Genomic DNA, 23967 nt, shown 5'->3' with positions numbered 1-23967 from the left:
TTCAGGCGGATGTCATTTGTCACCTTGATAAGAGCAGTCTCAGTGCTGTGGTGGAGTCTAAAACCTGACTGGAAGACATCAAAGGAGTTGTTCATTTGGAGAAAGTTAATACAGTAAGCTTTGTTTAAAAACAGCTAATTTGAGATGGGTCGATAATTGTTCAGTATTGTTGCATCAGGACTGCTTTTCTTTAGGAGAGGCTTGATAACCACAGTTTTCAGAGCACTTTTTGAGAGTTTTCAAGACCTCACCTCACAATGTCTAAGCCAGAACTAAACCAGGTCCAAACCAGGTCTGAGCAAGAACCACAACTGGACTAAACCATTTTTTATCTGACCCTGTAGTGTGTAGTTATTCTTTTCCATGATGTTTAATTTGTCCTGCATTATTTATGGTATTGGGCCTTTAGCCTCTTGTGGGGGTAATAAAACCGTGTTGTGTCCTGACTCGACCTCGGCTCCAGATGGAACTAATAATCACATGCAGGTGTGTGAGGAGCCGCCATTTTTCACTCCAGTCATTCACACTGTCCTCTGCCCTGTGTCCTCTGAACTCAGCTAACTAATGCCTAAAACCGGGACGACAACAGGGCTATTGATCCTGTGCAGTGACATCACAGTGGGGGTGTTCTACAGGTATCTCTATGGCAGAATGTTCAGCAGTTCCAACAGCTTTAAGAAAATACACAAAATGGATTTAAACAACGCATTTTCAGGAGCCTGTGTGTGTTTATGTGACAAACTAAAAAAACTGCTGGCTAATGCTAGTTAGCGTATGGCTGTAAGGTTTTTTTAGAGGCTTGTTTAGCGGCATAAAATCATGTCACCTGTTGTAGTTTGAACAGAAGCCAGCTCTTTCTGATCAGATTGTGCTAAAATAAAGCTCAGATTAAAGTCTAATTTGAGTGACAGGCTTCAGACAGAGCAGTGCATACAGTTAGCATTACTCCAAAGTATCAATGACAGCTCTGTATTAAACTGTGTAACTCTGCTAAGCCTGGAGTTTAGACCTTTACAAATATGTTCTCAAATGTGTGTGTGTGTGTGTCAGATGCCCTCCCTGTGTGTCAGATGCCCTTCCTGTGTGTCAGATGCCCTCCCTGTCTCTCCATGGGGTCTTATTCTGTGTAAAAGCTGCTAACCCTATCATTTTCCATCTCAACAAACTATGTTCTGAAATACATGAGATTATAGGATTAGCAGTTCAGATTTCAGGCTCTGTCAGATGTTAATGCTCCTGGACATATATTTCCTGTCTTAAAATGTGAAAAACAGGACTATTTCATTTTAAACAGTTTGCAGTGGTCCAAAGTTCTTCCTCATAATTATCATAACCTCATAATTATTCACTGCAATGAGTTTATAAGTGCTTTTACAAACGCCCAGAGACCAGAGTGGAGTTTTGTTGTCATGGCAACAATGTACATGTAACAATGACTGGCATGCTAACAGTGCACTACCTTTAACACTTTATAATTAGATGGAGACAGAACATAGTAGACTTATTTTGACCTCAAACGGCTGCTAACCACTTGATGCTTTATACAAAACAACAATAAAAACATGGGCTTTGTTTCCTCATCACAAACAGACCTGGAGTTTGAGTTCTTCTCTCAAACTGAAAACACTCTGTTCCACCTTGTGATGTCAGGTGGTGATACAGGAAGTGCTCCACTGTGTTTTTAAACTCCACACAACTTCACTTGAATCATTTGGATCATTTCAGCCTTTGAATTGTGAATCTCTCTTGAACAAAGGTAAAAGGAGGTGTTAACTTGAAAACTTCCTCTTAATGACATCACAAGGTGGAGCAGAGCATTTTGAGCTTTGGGGATTGGCCAAATTTGCCTGGACATTGCCTGGAAATGCTGCTAAAATGTTTCTTTACTGCATGATTTTCTCACACGTTGAATATTTCTTTGTAAATTGGTCAATGACAAACCTGGATACTTTTAAAACAGTTGAATCATTTTACAAAAAAAAAAAAAAAGATAAGAAACGGTATTATAAAACTATAACGATTATGTGCTGATAATAAAAAATAAAACAAAAAATCAAATTAGCTTTCTAAAAGTTTACATGGACTTTGTCTGCCACCTCTGATGAGTTTATTAAATTCAGATTTGGAATTGCTGGAGTAGTGCTGGAGTAACCAGAGCCTCTCCTCGAGGTGTGTAGGTCCTCTGAGACACACAGCCTTCACTCACAGGTGCAGTCAGAGGCACAGAGGTCTGGAACAGCGTCCCAGCTGCTCAGCTACTCACATTAATCACATTTAAATGAGACTCAAACTTTGTCTCAAGACGAACCAGGTCTGTGACCACTAAGCCTAAGTTTGGCTGTGATGTGTTTAGCGTTTGTTTGTCTGTTCGGTGCTAAATGTTTTCTGTTGTCATGACCTGCCGGGGTCCACAGATGGAAAGTGGCCACTGGGTAATTCTGACATATTTACACTGTTCATTAATGTGCAATGTCCTTTTAAATAAATACATCTAAATAATAATAATAATCCAGCATCACTGTGACATATGTGAATGACACAAAACACAACTTCAGGTATGTTTTTGATGAGGTAACAACATTATAACATGGCTTAAAGTTCACAAGAGTCAATTTTGTGTAATATGGGACCTTTAATCTGTCTGTCTGTTGCATGTGTTTTAATGGCTCTGTATGTAAATAATTGTAAATAGTTATTAATCTGTCACCACATTGTAATATTTCTCCAGGAACTACAGATTAAATTTTGCCTTTGGTACATTTACAGATATGTCACTGTTGAATAAATAAAGAAATGAAATAATACAATATATCTGTACTGGGGCAAGACACATTTTACTCAGATGTTTGTGAAAACATGAGGAACAGGCTGTTTAAAAACTAAATCAGCCACAGTCTGCTTTGCTCATTTTATCCTCTGGTCTCTTGTAGCTCTGTATCTCTGCACAGGTTGTTTATTTATTTATTTATTTATTTTGAATGGTGTTGTATCTTCAGCCTCACATATTACATCCGAACATGTTTTTCTTCTTTCATTTATTGTTCCCGCTCCTGTTTTAAGCTCAGATCAAATGCTCCTCAAAGCAACAGGAAGCAGGTTTGAACCAGGCTTTTAATTTGCCGAATGCCCTCAGTGTTTCAAATAAAGCGGTTTCTCTTTTGTCAGGTGGATTTAAGAGGAGAGGAGGAGTGAGGGAGAGATCAGAGAAGAGAGGAGAGGGAGAGAGAGAGAGGGGGAGAGAGAGAGGGAGAGGAAGGAGGAGAGGATTTTGATGTAGCGACCTTTTGATAGCCACCTCCATTAGTGGAACAGTTGTTTCAAATAGCAGATTAAAAGAGAAAAAATACCATAGTTTAAGCCAGAACAATATAAAAAAATAGGACTAAACATATATTAAAATATATATGGAGAGTATTGCTACCTTAGACCTGTCTCCAGTTAGACTAGTGGCCACTCGCCAAAATAATAAAGTCCCCTCCCGCCCAGAAAGCATTTTTCCTCTAGTGAACAATGTAATCACAAACTGCCAGGGACTGACGGGGCCTACAGCTTTCACAAAGGTTGGATTTTGTGTCAGGTTTTTTTTTTTTTTTTTCATTTTTTCAGATCATAAACTTTTTTTCAGTCCAAATCCTTCCGTTGTCTTAAAAACACATTTCAATCGTAAAATTGCAAAATAGATTCCTATGCGCTTTAAGTCATCTTAGACTGTCGTTATTTCCCTTTAAACTCATGTTTCCTCCTCTTCTTTAGTGTTTGTGAGATCGTCGGACAGTCCGATGGAGGTCTCTCTGTTCTTCGCACGTTCCGGCTCCTACGTGTCCTCAAGCTGGTCCGGTTCATGCCTGCCCTCCGGAGGCAGCTCGTGGTACTGATGAAGACCATGGACAACGTGGCCACCTTCTGTATGCTGCTCATGCTCTTCATCTTCATCTTCAGGTCAGTGCACACGGGGGGATGGGTGAGGAGACAAAGACAAACAACATCAAAATGGAGTCTGGGTCCTGACCTAAACCTAAGACTCAACCAGGACTAAAATCAGACCAAACTGCATGTGGACTTCAGTTTCCTGTAGGGCTGGGTATCATTAAAAAGCCAATATGATACATACCTTGATACATAGGCCGCGATACAATACATATCTCGATACAGTGCACTGTCGATTCGATACAATACGATACGATATATTTCAAATCGATCTGATACGATTCAGTGAAAAATAAAGGCTTTTGAGACACTTAATGGTCAACCCCATTTATTTAGTTAGTTTCCATTTATTGAAGATGAATGAACATAAAGTGCATTTTGTTTTGTGCATTTGACCAACTAGAAAAACACATCAGACTGTTACATTGACATATTCACTAAATCACAACTGTGATACTAAAAGTCTTTGTTAAACCAAAGTTAATATGAAATAAACCTATTTTAATCATCAAAACAGTGAATCAAATGTCAAATGGTCTGCATAAACAAGTTTCTTTCCTCTCAACAAGCCACACAAATGTAGCACTGTGACAGAATAATTTGGTAAAATATACAAAAAAATACTCTTGGCGATATATCGATACAGCAGCTCATAATATTGATACTGTATCATTAAATGAAACAATACGATATATCATTGTTTTGATATTTTTGCACACCCCTGGTCTCCTTTAGTCCCAGTTCAGTCCTTGTCCAGTGAGTTTGGGACCCTTTATATTATCGTCTGTTTTCCCCCTTTATTCTACAGACGCACTCATCTCTATTTATTTTATTTAATTAGGGCCTAGAAACTTCAATTTGTCCTGGATCTCTCTAAATCAATACGAAAAAGTCACTAAAGCTCCACATGTGAGTTTTTTAGAAGAAACGTGTTTATGTATATGTTTTTAAAGTGCAAAAACTATTATCTGGTCCTGATCAATGTTGGGATGTAGATATTTTTCCGTATTTATTGTTTTGCATTCGCCCCTTCACTTTTCCTCTACGGCGATTCAAATTTGAGCAGGAGTCGATCATACTAACCCAATGTTGAGTTAGCCCCGTGCATCTCACAGAGAGGAGTGAGTCACATCCAAAAGAGTGAGCTCAAATCTGTGTGAGTGCTCCAAGTCCAGGGTACGGCACATTAAATATCAAATAGCACAGAGCCAGACCCAGAAATCAATTATAGTAAGTGGCTTAAGAGATGGTTTGTGTCTAGACTTATACATTTTGGGTTAATTTAGATTTTTTGGGGTCCTAAAGGAGGACATGTCCAGGAAAAAGAGAACGCCTGGTCACCCTGCTTTATGAGCACCTGGTTTGGTCTAGTCCTAGTTTAGTCCTGGTTTAGTCCTAGTTTAGTCCTGGTCTAGTCCTAGTTAAATCCTGGTCTAGTCCTAGTTTAGTCCTGGTCTAGTCCTTGTTTAGTCCTGGTTTAATCCTAGTTAAGTCCTGGTCTAGTCTTAGTTGAGTCCTAGTTAAGTCCTGGTCTAGTCTTAGTTGAGTCCTGGTCTAGTCCTAGTTAAGTCCTGGTCTAGTCTTAGTTGAGTCCTAGTTAAGTCCTGGTCTAGTCTTAGTTGAGTCCTGGTCTAGTCCTAGTTAAGTCCTGGTCTAGTCTTAGTTGAGTCCTAGTTAAGTCCTGGTCTAGTCTTAGTTGAGTCCTGGTCTAGTCCTAGTTAAGTCCTGGTCTAGTCTTAGTTGAGTCCTGGTCTAGTCCTAGTTAAGTCCTGGTCTAGTCCTAGTTAAGTCCTGGTCTAATCTTAGTTGAGTCCTGGTCTAGTCTTAGTTGAGTCCTGGTCTAGTCCTAGTTAAGTCCTGGTCTAGTCTTAGTTGAGTCCTGGTCTAGTCCTAGATTAGTCCTGGTCTAGTCCTAGTTAAATCCTGGTCTAGTCCTAGTTTAGTCCTGGTCTAGTCCTAGTTAAATCCTGGTCTAGTCCTAGTTTAGTCCTGGTCTAGTCCTAGTTTAGTCCTGGTCTAGTCCTAGATTAGTCCTGGTCTAGTCCTAGATTAGTCCTGGTCTAATCCTAGTTAAATCCTGGTCTAGTCCTAGATTAGTCCTGGTCTAGTCCTAGATTAGTCCTGGTCTAATCCAAGTTAAATCCTGGTCTAGTCCTAGATTAGTCCTGGTCTAGTCCTTGTTTAGTCCTGGTCTAGTCTTAGTTGAGTCCTGGTCTAGTCCTTGTTAAGTCCTGGTCTAGTCCTAGTTTACTCCTGGTCAGGCCCTGTTTTAGTCCTGGTTTAGTCCTGGTCTAGTCCTTATTCACAGTGGGAACAGTCACCAAAACCTTTACTTAAGACAGGCATACCCAAATTAAAAATAATTATGTGTGGCCCGTTGCACTGTTGATCAATGTAAAATACACATGTACAAGCAATATTATATTTCACCAAAGATGGCAGCAGATCCGGGCCGTGCTCCGAGGTCGCGCTCTCGCTGACCTTTAACAGCAATTGGATAAAGACGACAGGTTTAAAGAAATTTGAACATTTGCTAAGAAAATGCTGAGTTTATTTAGTTCTCGGTTATGAACTTTAACAAGTACCGTGCGAGGACAAGACTGACTCTCACCTGCGTGACGTTTGGCGCATCCAAAGCACCATCTTTGAGCCAGACCAGGCCGATTTACTACAGTCCAGATCTCAGTTTCAGTCCAGTCTCAGTTTGTTTGGTGAATAAATTTGAAAATCCTCAGTGAATCAATTTTATTATGATAATCAAAGCCACAGATTAAATGTTCACTTTTTCATATTTACAATCTGTGTATGATTCATTTTGTTTTTGAAAGGTGAAAGCCAGTTGCAATAAAAAGTAAAAAAAATAATTAAATAGTTCATGTGCATTTAATATTAATGGTTCAAAGAATGATGAGGGTGAATGGTCGGCCCCCGCACATTTTCACCTCACCAAATCTGGCCCTCATTGCAAAAAGTTTGGACACCCCTGATTTAAGAGTACTGTTACTTCAGTAAAAATATTACTTAATGAGGAGTAAAAGTACGCTGCTGTAAAAGTACTCTGAAAAGTATAATTTCTTTCAAGTAAACTGTTCAACTGGTACAATTTTTTATTTTTTTTCCCCCAGTTGACAGATTTGAACTTCTCTTTTACTATGGATCAGACCTGGACGACTGAGGGATTACACACATACTCGAGTAAATATAACTGCGTAAATGTAACTGAGGCACACAATTTGGATTCAGCATTGCAAATCCAACCACACAGTTTAGCTTTGACCTTTATCTCCGCTGTTCGCTGTGGGTGTGTTGAAGTTGTTTGCTCAGAAAGTTAAAAAGGTGATTTCAGAAGTTTTGTCCCAGCTTCATAATCACTGCATTTACCACAAACTGTACGTCACATTTTAGATCATAATTTCACAGGGCGGAGAGGTGCGTAAGTCGGCTCTCAAGTTCACGTTTGAGTGTTTTTAAAGTAATTTGTCTCGTGCTGCAGCAGCCATAGGGACGCGGGTCAAACTGTTAGCGCTCGGCCTCGAAACTTTCTACAAATAATGAGCGAAAATGTAAAAAATCGGCTCAGAGATTCACGATGAACCTGTGTAAAACGTGTGAGGGAGGTTATGGCATTTGAGACCAATTAGGCGTAATAACAGCTTCACCTGAAAACTTGTTTCATTCACATATGTTTGAGTAACTCTTTATTAATCTGTCTACATTGTCTAAAGCTCAAAATGCTCCGTTCCACCTTGTGATGTCATGCAGTGGTATGTAAAGATCATCAATTTTAAGGCTGAAATGATCCAAAAGATTCTAGTGAAGGCGTATCATTTTTAAAAACACAACGGAGCAGTGGATTACACATTATTTTTAGCTGCCTCCATCTGTATTAAATATTCTCGGCTTACAGAACGGTGTGATGTCATCTGAAACCCAGCGATATCTGTCTTTTGTTCGAGATTTTCAAATGCGTTTCCTCATTTTCCGGTGTTAATGGAGTAATTCAGATTCCTGATGCATTGCTTTTGACTCCCTTCCAGTCGTTTATGGTCTCAACCTCTGCCAAATGTTCTCACTGAGCCAAACTGTTATGGACAGTGTAATAAACGTACGCTAGCTATTGTCAATAACCCAATACTAAAACCTGAGTTATGACTTTAAAGACGGGGTATTATGCAAAATCGATCTTTCTTGTTATAATGTTGTTCCCTCATCAAAAACGTGCCTGAAGACGGAGAAAAGGGAGGAGGGACTCTGACTAATTTTAAATAATAAAAGGTAACATGGTGATCTAAATATGTTATGTGTTCACAGTTAATACCTCATAAAGTGTAATACTCTTTAAACATGTTTTTTATGTATTTACAGTATCCTGGGAATGCACATCTTTGGCTGTAAGTTCAGTTTGAAGACTGAGACCGGAGACACTGTTCCTGACCGCAAAAACTTTGACTCTCTGCTCTGGGCCATCGTCACGGTGTTTCAGGTAAAACAGAAAAGTACTACCAAAACTTTTATAATGAGTTAACTGTTATAATACCAACATAATGGGTGTAATCCATGAAGCGCGCTAAAGCCAAAGCCTGGCTCACATGGGCAATCCAGGCTCATCAAATCCTCTGTTTTATTTTCATGTATTTATTTTGAGCACATGTATCAAGTACACTTAATGCACATTTCACTTTTTTTCTTATTTAAGCGTGAAAAGGAGTGGGTAGAGGAAAACTTATTAAGTCCCACCCCTGTTCTGCCAAAGTGTCTCACCAGAGTTGGCGCCATAATAACAACCCCCCCGGGCACAAACATGGTCAGGACAGGGATAACTGTCAACTTTATTTTAGCTTTGTCTCCAAGAATGTCAAAAGAAATATAATGCAAAGTTAAAGCATGTGTCACACACCTGCATAAGATCATTTATCTGTCTGAATACAGTTAAAAAATGACTATTGAGACGCGTGTCACCCAAGATTTAATGAGCAGTCCCATGCTCCCACACACTGGGCACACGTTTCTGCTGCGCTCATGACAAAGGACAAACTTTTGTCTCTGAACAGAGGAGGGAGAGAGGGAGAGTGAAGGAAAGAGGAGGCAGGAGTGAACGGGGGGATGAGCTGAAAAGTTCCGTGTTCCAAATCAAACTAGGAACACACTCTAACTCCCCTCTCGTTTAGTCAGATCCTTAAAAACATCACGACTCAAGCATGTTTAAACCTTTTCAGTGATGTCGTTGCCTTCCCAGAGTCAGACTCAGTGTTACGTTGTTCGTTGAATAAGTTGAGGCTTAAACTTGAGATTTCAGAATAAGCCTGAACTTCTTGCCACTTTGATGGAATATTCTTGAAAGTTGATTAAAACATCTGTATATTCATTTACTTTCTATAATCTAGATATTTAGAGCTGCACTGTGTAACTTACTGATGGAAGGTCTGCACCTGTTTGTCTCCACAAAATGGCATTAAGCTTATCTAACCTGCTTTTATTCAGTTACTGGTGTTTTTATTTGTACAGAAAACTTGAAAATATGGCCATCCCCTCGCAGTAAGAAATAATAATAATAATAATAATAACTTTGACAAGAGATTTTTGTTTAGCTTTAGCCTAAAAAGATTTCTTTTTACTTTTATTCAGATTTTAGTTAGAGGAAAATGTAATGCCTCACTAAATGGATCATAGTTTTAGTCAATCAATTTTTTTTTGAGCATGACAGGTTTTTGTGATTTTGACTTAGTTAGGTTGGATAACACCTGTTGTGGACTAAAAGGGGTCGTGGCATTAGCAAAAGCTCCTTTTACGCAAGTCCAAATGAACCATATTTGACCCAAAGTGCACCAAACTCACTCTCTGTTAATGTTTTATAATCATGTTAAAATTAGCTGCCCAATACTCCATGGACCGATTAATCAATTAAACAAACAATAACATAGCATATTTTTGTACTTTTTAAACTACTTAACTAGATGCTAAAATTGAATAGAAATTAATTAAAATCTACAAAAAAGTGGTTTTGTTTTAATACAGTGATGATGTGTCATTGTGTTGTCGATGCAGTGGTGACAGCTTATTGCATCATACAAAAGGCTTAAAAGTATATATATATATTTCTGTTTTTTGAGGTTATGTGTTTTGATTTTACTTTACACTATTGTTTTACACCAATCAAGAAACAATTTGTGAAGAAAAGTTGAAAAATATTACGGAAAATTACAGGAAGTAGAGAGAAAACGCACTGACGTCATCACAATAAAGATGATTCTGTCCATAATTCTGTCCACAGTTTACATGTGAGAAAAGCATTTAAACATTATTTCAACAAAATACCTGGCCCAGTCTATAATACGGTTGCTATTAGTCCCTAGTGTGATGTCATCATTTCTAACCAGGAAGTAAAATTCAGTCCTAAAAACCTGCCAAACTGGGACGTTTATGGTATTATGACAGTGCCAAAATCTATGAAGAAATATTTTATCCAACAAAATGAGGCAGGTGGTAGACCCTCGACCAGAAAAGTGACATAGTGCTCCTTTAAACGATAAATCCTGGTGTTGAAGTGGGACTAAACTGGGCAGTACTTGGAGGGGAGAGTGAGGGGGGAGTAGGTTTAACAGATATCCACACTTCAAACTCCACCGCTGGCTTTTTTAATCAAAACACATGGCTGTAATCAGGGCAGTTCTGTGTGATGTCATGTAGTACGTCAAATCGCAGAGGCCACTGAAGGCAGCACGAACTTAGATTTATGCATTTTGACCAGAAAGCTGCAAATGGAAAGTAAAAGTTGCCCAAAAAGGACTAGAAAGTAGTAGCAGTAGACCAGGGGTGCTCAGACTTTTTCAGTATGTGAGCTACTTTTAAAATGATCATGTCTGAAAGATCTACCACCTAATACAAACATGTTAAACACATATTTATTTGTAAATGTATTATGAATTCTTACATGTACAGTGCATTTTGATGTACCTTGTCATGAGATAATACTGCACAACACAACTGAACTTCTTACATGTTCATAATTACTTGAATGATGATTACTGCTCTGACACTGAATGGGATGAGTGAGGGATGCATAGTTCGGGCAGTAGCTTCTGACAGCCAGGAGTAAAATTGCATTTTTCGTTTGAAAGCGATAACAGAGCTAATCATGTTGATTACGGTTTTGTCTTTTTTTTATAGCCATAAAAATCATGTTAAACAAAGTATCAGAATTTACTGCATTTTTCACACAACTACTTCTATTTTACACATCCATCCGTATTTTTTTCTTTTATCGAATAAATGAGTGAGAAAATCCCTGCAGCCCCGCGCTCTCATTCGTCACCTTCAAGGGACAACAGAGGCAGATTACCGTAATGATGGTAAAATATTTAGATAGCCCCATGTCTCCGCTTTGAGACGCCGTTTGAATTTACATGAGAGCACGACTGGTTGCGGAGTTACGCTGCTGGAAAGTCCGCAACCCGCTCTATCAGCGACGATAGGATCCGACGCTATAGGGTTAAACTAACTCGCGCTTGTTTATGCAGCACCCATGATGTGACCTAGGGTCAGGTGTAATCTGACTGTTGTCCTGTATATTAGTCATGTGACTGGATGGATGACGGGACGTGATCTACCCAAAATGCCTTCACGATCGACAGGTAGATCACGATCGACGTAATGAACACCCCGGATGTACAGATAGTGCTCACCTATGAAGGCGCATCTGAAAACTCAAACACAGAAGCAATACATACAAAAATATAGGTTTGTCCACATAAACATTTCACCCTGACAACACATATTTCTTTTTGTCATAAATTCTTATCTGAATATACATTATTTAATCATATTTACACTGCTTTGTGAACCTTCTGTTACATGTACAGACTAGAGCACTACCAGTTGGATCTATTCATTTATCTTAACCACCACTTCTACCACTTGAAAAGTTACATAGTGAAGCTTTACTTGTTCTACATACACAAAATTGACTTTTGTGAGGTTTGAGTCATGTTAGAATGTTGTTGCCTCATCAAAAACAATGTGTGAATGAAACAAAACACAAGTCCAGGTATGTTTTTGATGAGAAGACAACATTAAAACATAAATCACAAAATAGTGTAATATGGCCCTTTAATATAAAAAACAAAACATATTATTGGACAAAATTAACACTGGGTTTAGCATCGTGCTTTGTACAAAAACGGCCCTCAAGACGAGCGACACAAACAGGTTCATGTGGATGTAGTTCCCGGTGCAATGGAACTTTCTGGAACAAAACACATATACACAGAAGAGGCAGAGTAATGCAGTTTTTAAAGGAGAAGTATTATGTAAAACTTTTATGCACTTTGAACCATGTTGTAATGGTGCTTCCTCATCATTAGTTTACTAAAAGTTGTATTTTGATTGATTAATGCATGTTTGAGTAATCCTGTATTGTCCTGCATTTGGGGTTTGACGCTCAGAAAATGTTCACCTACCCCCTGTCCCCACCCACTTTTTTATATTACTAAGAGTCCACTGTGAAGAGGACGGGCTTCTCAGCTCTGCAGATTTGAACTGGAAGTCAATAGACCCCTTTCTATTAAGTCATTTTAGATAAATATTGATAAATCCTTTTTCTTTCTCTACCCTGGAAAGTAACATAAACAATGCACTTATGTAATAAACACACACTTAAAAACAACATGACAGATTATGATTTTAATTTTTTTTATTTATTTTTTGGAGTATTTTTGATGTGTTAACCAGTTGTTCCTGTCCTAGATGTCAGATAGTACAGTTGATAGTCAAGGTCTCTTTAGTGCAGTTGCCCAAAGTAGATTTCGTCATCTGAGCTGTCATCTGGCATGTCAAAGCAGAACTGAAATCCCGCTTTTGGTCGTTTTCGTTTTTTCTTCTTTCGTTGGGATACCCTCTGGCCAGTGGAAGGGCCATTAGCCTCCGGTTCATCTGGAATATTGCAATAAAACCGGGCACTTGGTGGAGGGTCTTCTGACTCAAATGTCGCCGCTGATGATCCTTGGAGAGCTTCATTTTGTTGTGACTGGAAATTGATCAGGAGAGCTTGTAACCTTAATGTCTGCTTGCTCCTCCGGTTACGATTTCTCCTCTGTTTTGACGTCAGTTTCTCCTCCTCTGGCTCGGGCTCTGGTGTGGGCCCCACAGCTGCTGGAGGGATCTGAACTTTGTCAATTTCAGGAACTTGATTGCTCCTGCTGTCACCTGTTGGGGTCTTGTCTCTAATTTTTGTATTTTCAGTTGAAGAGTTGTTCCTAGAAAGCTGGAAGAGGGACTCATCAACTTGTCCAAAGCAGACCTTGAATTCCGGTTTGCCGTCTGGAAACGAAAAGCATTCTCCAGCCTTTTTCTCATCTTTCTTTGGTCTCCTCACTTTCGGTGGCACAGCAGGTTCACTTATGTCCACTGGCTCATGAGTCTCTTTGCTGTCCTCTGTGTTGTTCAAAGAAAGCTTGAAGAGGGACTCATCGACTTGTCCAAAGCAGACTGTGAATTCCGGTTTGCCGGCTGGGAACAAAAAGCGTTCTTTGCCCTTTTTAGCATCTCTCTTTGGTCTCCTTGTTTCCGGTTGCACAGACTGTCCTCTGTCCTCGGACTTGTTCAAAGCAAGTTTGAACAGGGTCTCATCGACTTCTCCAAAATGGACCTTAAATTCTGGTTCTTCGCCCGGGATCTCAAACAATACGTGATCTCCACCCTTTTTCGCATTGTACTTTGCTTTGTTAGATTTAGCTTGCACTGTTGGGGTCTTATCAGTATTTGTGTTGCCCGTTGAAGACTTGTTCAAAGGAAACTTGAACAGGGACTTGTCCACTTGTCCAAAGCAGACATTGAACTGTGGTTTTTGTCCTGGGAAGTCCAACACAAAGTTCTCTCCAGCCTTTGAACCAGCACGCTTTGGTTTCCTGGTCTTCTCTCTTCTCAGCTCCATCGTCTCAGGCTCTGCTGTTGGGGCCTGGGTTGGTTGAGGCATCTGAACATGACCTTGGTGTTTTTCTGAAGTTGGACTCTCTTTCCTGTCCTCTTTCATTGTCTTGTCCAGTGAAGAACATGGAGCCTGAATTTGGGTCTCATCATTGGTTCCTTGATTCCCAGGTCTTGTCTCATGTTGGACCCAGGTTCTAGGAGCCTTTGATGAGTCTGTTCTGCGGTGGTTGTTACGGCGTCGGTTGGCATATCCATTTGGTCTGTTGTCAGGTTCAGTGACCACTTCAGAAGCCTCAAAAGGCTGTCTCGTTACATGGCACGCCCACCCCACTGTAACGTTGGAAGGTTTCTGGTTCTTTCCTTTCCTTTTTCCCATGTTGATAGTATTATCAATAAATGTGATAGATTTGTTCACTTAAGATTTGTGAGTTTGAAGTTTGAGATCTGTGATTCTCTGTTTGCTCTTGTCCACAAGTGCTTTCTATTAAATGACTAAAATCTACCGCTGGGTCACACTTACTAAAATTCAGTGGAAAGTCAGTGTGACATCACAAAGCAACATTCTCGTCGTCATGACGATGGAGCCATGACGATGGAGCCATGACGATGGAGCCATGACGATGGAGCCATGACGACAGAACAGAATAAGTTGCCTTTACGTAACATTCTAGAACATCTCTGTGGTCTGTTCTATGGAAAATTCAACCATAGATTCTGGTCGATCGGCCACAATTATATGGTGGAATTTTCTCCTTAACCAACCCATCCACATGAAACAAAAACTGGCACAAAGTTCAACATCTTTTCTGTAAATAAACAAAAGTGAAATTATTATTATTATTTTTATTATTATTATCATCATTGAGGCGTTTATGCCATTATTCAAAGACATGAATGTTGTCCATGTCCACACCATATGATTAAGTCTGTTTTGAAGTCAGTTCTAAAGAAAAGTTCAGTTTTTGTGCTTTATAAGTTTGAAATAAGTCTGAATATACATGAAATATTCAAACTTATAAAGCACAAAAGCTGAACTTGACTTTCCATGGATACGTGCTTGTGCACTTGTAGCTGGGACAGCGGTAAACCTGGATCTAAACACAATCAGATGAACAAATATATTGTAATTATCCACGTACCATCACCGTCTTCTGTTGTTGAGTTGTACCCGTCCCTGTCGCTGTGACGGACACCTCGGGCTGCTGCAGATGTGTCCAACCAGGATGTCAAAAATTAAAAAAAGATAAGGCAAGATTCTAAATAAAATCTTATATATAATCATGTCTACTATGTTTTAGTGAAACGTGTAGTCTAATCTGTCATGTGAAAATGTATGATAGTGTCATGAAGTATTATTTTCTGCCACAGCATTCAGAAAAAAAAAAAAAAACACTACTACACAGTGACACAGTTTGTTTTACTTTATTGTGCAATATGTACAGCAGGGGTGCTCAGACTTTTTCAGTATGTGAGCTACTTTTAAAATGATCATGTCTGAAAGATCTACCACCTAATACAAACATGTTAAACACATATTTATTTGTAAATGTATTATGAATTCTTACATGTACAGTGCATTTTGATGTACCTTGCACAACGTCATGAGATAATACTGCACAACACAACTGAACTTCTTACATGTTCATAATTACTTGAATGATGATTACTGCTCTGACACTGAATGGAATCAGTGAGGGATGCATAGTTCGGGCAGTAGCTTCTGACAGCCAGGAGTAAAATTTCATTTTTCGTTTGAAAGCGATAACAGAGCTAATCATGTTGATTACGGTTTTGTCTTTTTTTTATAGCCATAAAAATCATGTTAAACGAAGTATCAGAATTTGCTGCATTTTTCACACAACTACTTCTATTTTACACATCCATCCGTATTTTTTTCTTTTATCGAATAAATGAGTGAGAAAATCCCCGCAGCACCCGCGCTCTCATTCGTCACCTTCGAGGGACAACAGAGGCAGATTACCGTAATGATGGTCAAATATTTAGATAGCCCCATGTCTCCGCTTTGAGATGCCGTTTGAATTTACATGAGAGCACGACTGGTTGCGGAGTTACGCTGCTGGAAAGTCCGCAACCCGCTCTATCAGCGACGATAGGATCCGACACTATAGGGTTAAACTAACTCGCGCTTGTTTATGCAGCGCCCATGATGTGACCTAGGGTCAGGTGTAATCTGACTGTTGTCCTGTATATTAGTCATGTGACTGGATGGATGACGGGATGTGATCTACCCAAAATGCCTTCACGATCGACTGGTAGATCGCGATCGACGTAATGAACACCCCGGCAGTAGACCATATACACAGCTTAGTACTTTAAGTGTATTTGTTGTGTATTTGTTGTGTCCACAGATCTTGACTCAGGAGGACTGGAACGTGGTCTTATATAACGGGATGGCGGCTACCTCTCCTCTGGCCGCGCTGTACTTCGTGGCTCTCATGACCTTTGGGAACTACGTCTTGTTCAATCTGTTGGTGGCCATCCTGGTGGAGGGCTTCCAGGCGGAGGTGAGGTGTCCTTCATTTGAGCGTTTTGACGTACCCCCTGTCCCCGCCCTCTGCTCTGTACTTACTGGATCGGGATGTTCCAATATGTAAGCTGGGTCCTTAGTCGAGACGCTTCACCCACATTTGCCTCGTATGAAAGTGGTGTGTGAGTGTTGGTGGTGGGAGGAGCCGACGGTGCAGATTGGCAGCCTCACTTTCGTCAGTCTGTCCCAGGGCATTAGTAGCTTGCCATTGTTTTTAAATGTAAGTATTCTGCTCGACCATCACTATGTTCGGTTATAGTTTTTTCCTCTATGGCACATGCGTCAAACTCAAGGCCCGGGGGCCAAATGCGGCCCGCCATGTCATTTTATGTGGCCCACGACAAGGTAAATTTAAATGTATGACTGTCTTAAAATGTCTGTTTATCAGGAGTTACGCATTTACACAGACATATTTTTTTTATATCTTTGCAAATTTGAGAGGAACCATTTTGCTGATGTGGCCCTTGGTGAAATTGAGTTTGACACCCCTGCTCTATAGATTTAAAAGGGGGTATTTTTTTGCTTTCTACCATGTTATAACATTGTTCCCTCATCAAAAACATGCCTCCTTACGGTTAGCTGTAAAATTCTGTGATGGCGCTCTGAAGGGGGAGTGACTTAGCATGGAGAGCAAAGTGACCGTAGCTTCAAAAATGAAACTGAAATATATTGATATGTTTTTTTCAGCAAATTTAGACATTTCAAAACAATAAACGCTAACACGGTGATCTAAATATGTTAGCATTTAGCAGATAATACCCCATAGACGTAAAACACCCCGTCTTTAAAGCTGAACCTTGTAATTTTAAATCATACCTGACCCGACATGACATCAGGCATCAGATATTATTGGTTGTGATTCATTATTGATTCTGTGACAAATAAACAACGAGTGGACAGTTTTGTGATAACATTTGCTCAGCGTTCAGTCTGGTCGACATCTGACTCCCATCTGCTGTCTGTGACCTTTGACCCAGATATAAAAAGACTCCATGAAGGCACTGGGCTCACTGCCTCAAAGGGAAAATCAGACATATTTAAAGGTGCAATGTGTAACTTTTTTGATGGAGGGAGATATGACAAAATAGATGTATCCCAGTTTTTTCCCTCATATTTTTTTGTTTTTTTATTTACGTCTCAATGATGATTTGGCTGTAGACTTCTTTGTTAAAAAGATCCAAGCTGATCACAGGCCATTAGACAGATTTAACAGAGATGCCGTTGCTTTGACTGGACATTAAACTTCATGAAAATAAGCAGGTGACACCCTAGTCCAGTGGTGTCCAAACTATGGTCCAGGGGCCAAATGCTGCACCTCAGACCAATTTTAGTCGGCCGTCAGACCCCCTGCTGAATTGGCCAAAATTAAAGGCTGAACTTTTTACTGTAAATATATGTAATTGTACCACTAATACCTCAATAGTGTCACATTGCATCGTGATAAAGACCTAAAATGAATGTCCCAATCCTTTTTGAAGGTGCGGCGGCTCTATGAAAGCTACGTTAAGTCACCAAATCTGAATGATCCACCATCCTATCAGTATCAAAAGACAGATACTTGTCGATACTAAAAATAGGATCGAAACTAGATAGTCATTGGAGCAGGTATTGACGCTAGACACATAGACTTGTATTCACCCATGGACCACTATGAACCTACTGGACGACTGAGGAATTACACAGATATAAGGCCACGTGGGAATATGACAGAAAGTACTGTTATTTAATACTGACATTGACATTCTATTTCCTAAAGAAAGAGTGTTTTTATTATTGTTGCGGTGCCAGAATCAGTAATAAGTATCAAATCTATTCCTCGTTATCGAAATCAAGTTTGAAAATTTAGTATCGTGACAACACTAAAAGTTACGCAATGTCCAGTTATCCATAGTTATTTTTAAAATGCTCCTGTAATTCTCATATGAATTAGATAGAGCTAAACCAAAATAAACGGAGGATTGTGTATTGACCGAATGCAGAAAATATGTTAGGATTGATCGATAATGTAATTACTGTGTTTATTGCAGTGTACCAGACTCATGCAGGAGATATGGGTCTTATAATGAATCCATTTCTGAAGTATTAATATCTACTCCCGTGACATCAGCCAATAAAACACTGTGATTACACTTTCAGAGGATATTGACAGAAAAATGTATCAGATTTTAGGAGACCAAAATGCTAAAATACTTGAAAAACTGGAAAACTAGCCAGAGGTTTGCTTCTTCTTTTTTTTTTTGCAGTAATAACATTTTATGCAATCAAGTTTTCCACTATGTTAAAACTTTCCCTCATCAAAAACGTGCCTGAAGATTTTTTCTATCATACATGTCTCTCCCGGGCCCTATTCAAACCCTCGTTACGGTTAGCAGTATGATCGTGTACGAGGCTCCGCCCACAAGCCTACGTCATTGGTCATTTTTATAAATATACAAAGGCATGATACAAAACAACTACAAACTACAACTTCACAAATCTGATGCGATGTGCGGTAGTTTCGTTAGCGGGATGCACGGTGATTGTGTTGTGATAGCGCTCTGAAGGGGGAGTGACTTAACACAGAGAGTGAAGAATCAAAAATGACAGTGAAACTTACAAAACATGTTAATAAGTTGTTTTTCGGTGAATATAGCATTTTCAAAACAATAAAAGGTAACATGGTGATATAAATATGTTATGTGTTAACAGTTAATACCTCATAGAAGTAAAACACCCTCTAATTAAAAACATATATTTGTGTGTACGGTAGTGTTGCCATTGTTCCCAAATTTCAAACTTGATTTTGATACTTAAGAAAAGGACTGATACTGATTTTGTTATTATAATGATAAAATACAACACAGTAGAATGTAATGGGCGATAATGGTGGAGATGTTCAAAAGTATTATTATAGATTGTCATGATACTACAATTTCAAACTCGATTTCGATACTAAGGAATAGACTTGATTCGCAATACTGTTTCTGATACCACGATGACAAAAAACACTCGTTATTTAGACAATAGAATGTGATTTTCAACATTACATGGTAGTACTTTCTTTTATATTCCCATGTTGCCTTATATCTGTGTGATCCCTCAGTCGTCCAGTAGGTTCATAGTGGTCCATGGTGTGTACTAGTCTATGTGTCTTATACTTGTTCTGATGTAGCTCAAGATCATTCGAAATCCATTCAGAAAGAGAGATTTTCACATCATCAGTTCCTTCTTTCATTGCAGACATGTCCTCTCGGCTCTGTGTGGTTGGGTCTGATACTGTGGTTTTACTAAACAGATTCTAACTGTAACTGTGATCAGTGTTTAAATAAAATATTGTGTTTTTTATTTTTCCACAGGGAGATGCAAATCGATCCTACTCTGACGACGACCACTCCTCCTCCAACTTCGACGAGAGCGAGAAACACGACTCTATAAAGCTATCAGGTCAGTTACTGAATGAAACTGGATATTTGAACAGTGGCACAGTAAAAATACACAGTCATAGTGTTCCTGTTTTTAAAGTTTAGTCGTCAAATTAATAGAAAACCGCAAAAATACACAAAAAAGTAAATATTTTAAAGACCTGCTGCTGTCATTTAAAGCAGTCAAAAACACAGGCTTTTCAATTCTTCACAAAGATGAGCAATTTGGGCCCTGGTCTTATCTCCCCGAGTTCAGATGGGCGTGATTGACAGGTGGATTAGCCAATCACAGAAATGCAGGGTGCAGCCGTAACAAAACAAACATGGCTGCTTATGAGGAGAAAAGAAATAAAACGACTGGACTGAAAAACATTGAGGATCAAATATTTAAAGAGGAGGTATTAAAGGTCCTATATTACACACCATTTACTCTCGTGAGCTTATAATGTTGTTACGTCATCAAAAACATATCTGGAGTTGTGTTTTGTTTCATTCACACATGTTTGAGCAACACTTTATTATTTAAGAATTTAAGAAAGTGTACAGAGTTTAACAACACAGTGGAGCACTTCCTGTATTACCACTTGATGACATCACAAGGTGGAACAGAGTGTTTTCTGTGTGAGCAAAGAACTCAGCGTAAATATGCAGGGTTTTTTTTTGTGTTACACATGTGTGAATGAAACAAAACACAACTCTAGATACGTTTGTGATGAGGAAACAACATTATAACAGGGTAACAGTGTATTTTTGTTGTATTTATTTGAAGAGACAATACACAGAAACATTTTTAGAGCTAATCGCTAGTTTTAGATCATGCTATATTCACCCAAAACAGTGTATTGACATTGTTTAATACGTTCGTTTTTGAAGCTCTGAGTCTCCCCTCCCTTTGCATCTTGTTTTGTCAAGTTGTGGAAGATTTAATACACAACACATTTAAATTAACTGTGTGTAAACAGTGAACGTCTCATTCTAAATAATACACGACATGAGTAAAAGGTAAATCCTTTGAGAACCACAGCCCCAAACTACCACCTGTCAGCTTTTTATCTTTTCTTTTACTTTCAGAGGTCAAAACTCAGAGGTGAAATTGCCTGAGGACAAAATGCATACAACTGTTGTAGATTCTCTCCTCCAAGACTTTTCTTATAAATATTTAAGTTCAGTGAAACTTTCTTGAACTTTGTAGATTTTGTTCAAACTTCGTAAAAATGAATTGGGTAAAATCAGACTGAACAACATACACGCAGACAGGCTCACAAACTTTTTTTTTGTTTTGTTTTCTACTATGTCATAATGTTGTTCCTTCATCAAAAACACGCCTGAAGAGGTTTTAAATGTCGACCGTGTATGTTTGAGTCATTTAGTGATCTCTTCTGGGCCTTATTCGAACCCTGCTTTTGGTTAGCCTTTGCGAACAGGACAAAAACATGTACACATATGTTTGAGTAATGTAGCGATCTCTTCTGAGCCTTATTCGAACCCTCCTTGCGGTTAGCCTGTACGAACCTGTACAAGACTCCGCCCACAAGCCTATGTCATCCATGCTCCTACACGACAATTCTTCACAAATATGCAAAAACATGATACACAACTGTACACAACAACTTAACAAACCTGATCTAAGTAGTGTGCGGTAGTTCCATTAGCGGGGATGCACGTTGATTGTGTCCTGATAGCGCTCTGAAGGGGGAGTGACTTAGCATAAAGAGCAAAGGGATGGAAGACTCGGAGCATCCAAAATGAAACTGAAACTTATAAAACATGTTAATATGTTGTTTTGGGCGAATATAGCATTTTCAAAATAATAAAAGGAAACTTAGTGATTAAACATGTTACGTGGTAGCGGTTAATACTCCGTAGCAGTAAAATAGTCCCTCTTTAAAACAAAATAGAGGAAAATGATTTTTTTTTTTAAAATGAACTAGGCCTGAGTTTGAGATCTGTCTTTCCTCTCACGGTTCAGGTGAATTCAAAATGGTTTTCACAAAATGGGATTGTATCTGCTCTGGTTGATTTTTATTGAAATTGGAGCCTTTTGTAAATCCTATCAGTCATCAGAAGAAAAAGTACTTCCAGTTTCATTCTACCATAGACTGGTGGCATTTCAGTAGTAGTAGTAGTAGCAGCAGCAGTAGTAGCTGGAGTAGTTGCAGTTTAGGTAGTAGCAGTTGGATTAGTAGTACTAGTGGTGGTAGTAGTTGTGTAGAAATAGTAGTAGTAGTAGTTGCAGTAGCAGGAGTAGTAGTTGCAGTTGCTTTGGTAATAGTAGTAGTAGCAGTAATAGTTGTAGTACTAATTGCAGTTGCATTAGTGTTAACAGTTGCAGTTGCTTTGGTAATAGTAGTAGTAGTAGTAGCAGTAATAGTTGTAGTAGTAGTTGCAGTTGCTTTGGTAATAGTAGTAGTAGCAGTAATAGTTGTAGTAGTAGTTGCAGTTGCTTTGGTAGTAGTAGTAATAGTAGTAGCAGTAATAGTTGTAGTAGTAGTTGCAGTTGCTTTGGTAGTAGTAGTAATAGTAGTAGCAGTAATAGTTGTAGTAGTAGCTGCAGTTAGTTTGGTAATAGTAGTAGTAGTAGCCGTAATAGTTGTAGTAGTAGTTGCAGTTGCTTTGGTAGTAGTAGTAGTAGTAGCAGTAATAGTTGTAGTAGTAGCTGCAGTTGCTTTGGTAATAGTAGTAGTAGTAGCAGTAATAGTTGTAGTAGTAGCTGCAGTTGCATTAGTGTTAACAGTTGCAGTTGCTTTAGTAGTAGTAGTAGTAGTAGTAGTAGTAGTAGTAGTAGCAGTAGCAGTAGCAGTAGCAGTAGCAGTAGTAGTAGTAGCAGTAGTAATAGTAGTATTCGTAGGAGTAGCAGTAGCAGTAGTGGTCGTAGTGTTGTAGTAGTAATTTCAGTTGTGTTAGTGTTAATAGTAGTTAGTAGTGTCACTTGCTTTAGTAGTAGCAGCAGTAGCAGTGCTAGTTGGAGTAGTTGCAGTTGAGGTTGGATAAGTAGTAGTAGTAGTAGTAGTAGTAGTAGTAGTAGTAGTAGTAGTAGTAGTAGTAGTAGTAGTAGTAGTAGTAGTAGTAGTAGTAGTAGTAGTAGTAGTAGCAGAAGTAGCAGTTGTAGTAGTAGCCACAGTACAGAAATCAAGAGTGTAACCCACAGCCTCCTTACTGAGAGGAGACAGGATAACCACTCTGCCACAGTAACAAAGGGAGGACATGTAGATTAATTACACAAGTCCAAACCTTACACCAAACGCACATTGTGTAAACCTGGCTCTTTTTTGATTACATTTTGCTTTGTGGATTTGCCAAAGGGACATTCATCACTAAACGCTCCACAGACAGAAGCATTTACATTTATTCACACAAACGAATTTATACTTTCATTCATGTGTCTGGCAGAGACGAAATGTGCCGCTGCTAAAAACAACCACGTCAAACACACCAAACCAACTGCAGTATGTATGTCCTCTCTGTGTTATTGTAGCAGAGTGGTTATCTTTTGTCCCTCTTTGTTTTCAGACCCAAGGATTTGCACTTTGACCCCGAACGGTCACCTGGAGCTGGGGTCTCGGGGGTCGTACAGTTCTGAGAGGCGGAGCTTCGGAGAGTCCAGGAAGTCCAGCATCATGAGCAAAGGCAGTTTGGAGAGGAGGTCTCTGTCTCTGGTGAGGATTTACTAAATTAAAGTTTCATGCAGTATCACCGTGTCTTGTAATATTCTGGCCCACTGCTAAAGTATTTGTGATGACTGCTCAGTGCAAGGTGTGTGAAAGGCGGATTTCAAATGTCTGAAACCAGAAGCTAAAGGAATAAAAAGCCAGACAGAAAACCACTGCCCCCTGAGTCTCTGGGGCTTGAGCTTAGGTTTAACAAGTCTAACTCAAACAATGAAGCTCCAACAGATAATCTCCTCAGGTGTGAACACGACTCTCCAGAGGTGTAACGGACAAATGGGCTGATCAGGATAATCCCACGGAAACTTTTCTAAATGTACAATGTCGTTAACTAAACTTAAACTAAGTCTCTGTATTAGACCAGAGCAGAGCTTTGCCACGAGGAGAAGGTCAATTAAACGGCATGACTGTCATTTTAAAATAAGTCTATGCTGCTTTAATGTGTGCACTGACCATAAACTAATGACATTTTCCCAACAAGTGGAACTGAGAAATATTTGCA

General features: G+C 39.2%; 1 protein-coding gene across 1 annotated transcript in view; it reads left to right on the top strand.

The window, feature by feature from the left end:
• Positions 1 to 23967, top strand: part of LOC117370010 (voltage-dependent T-type calcium channel subunit alpha-1I-like) — a 214296-nt gene that overhangs the window by 116488 nt on the left and 73841 nt on the right. Inside the window, exons 11-15 of the mRNA XM_055221662.1 lie at positions 3754 to 3939; positions 8293 to 8410; positions 16221 to 16376; positions 19735 to 19822; positions 23311 to 23456. Of these exons, the coding sequence (XP_055077637.1) occupies positions 3754 to 3939; positions 8293 to 8410; positions 16221 to 16376; positions 19735 to 19822; positions 23311 to 23456 (694 nt within the window). The remainder of the gene's footprint in view (positions 1 to 3753; positions 3940 to 8292; positions 8411 to 16220; positions 16377 to 19734; positions 19823 to 23310; positions 23457 to 23967) is intronic.

This window comes from Periophthalmus magnuspinnatus, chromosome 1, assembly GCF_009829125.3.
Source record: "Periophthalmus magnuspinnatus isolate fPerMag1 chromosome 1, fPerMag1.2.pri, whole genome shotgun sequence".
Lineage (NCBI taxonomy): Eukaryota > Metazoa > Chordata > Actinopteri > Gobiiformes > Gobiidae > Periophthalmus > Periophthalmus magnuspinnatus.
Note: the sequence above shows the minus strand (reverse complement) of the source record. Positions and strands in the feature narration are given on the sequence as shown.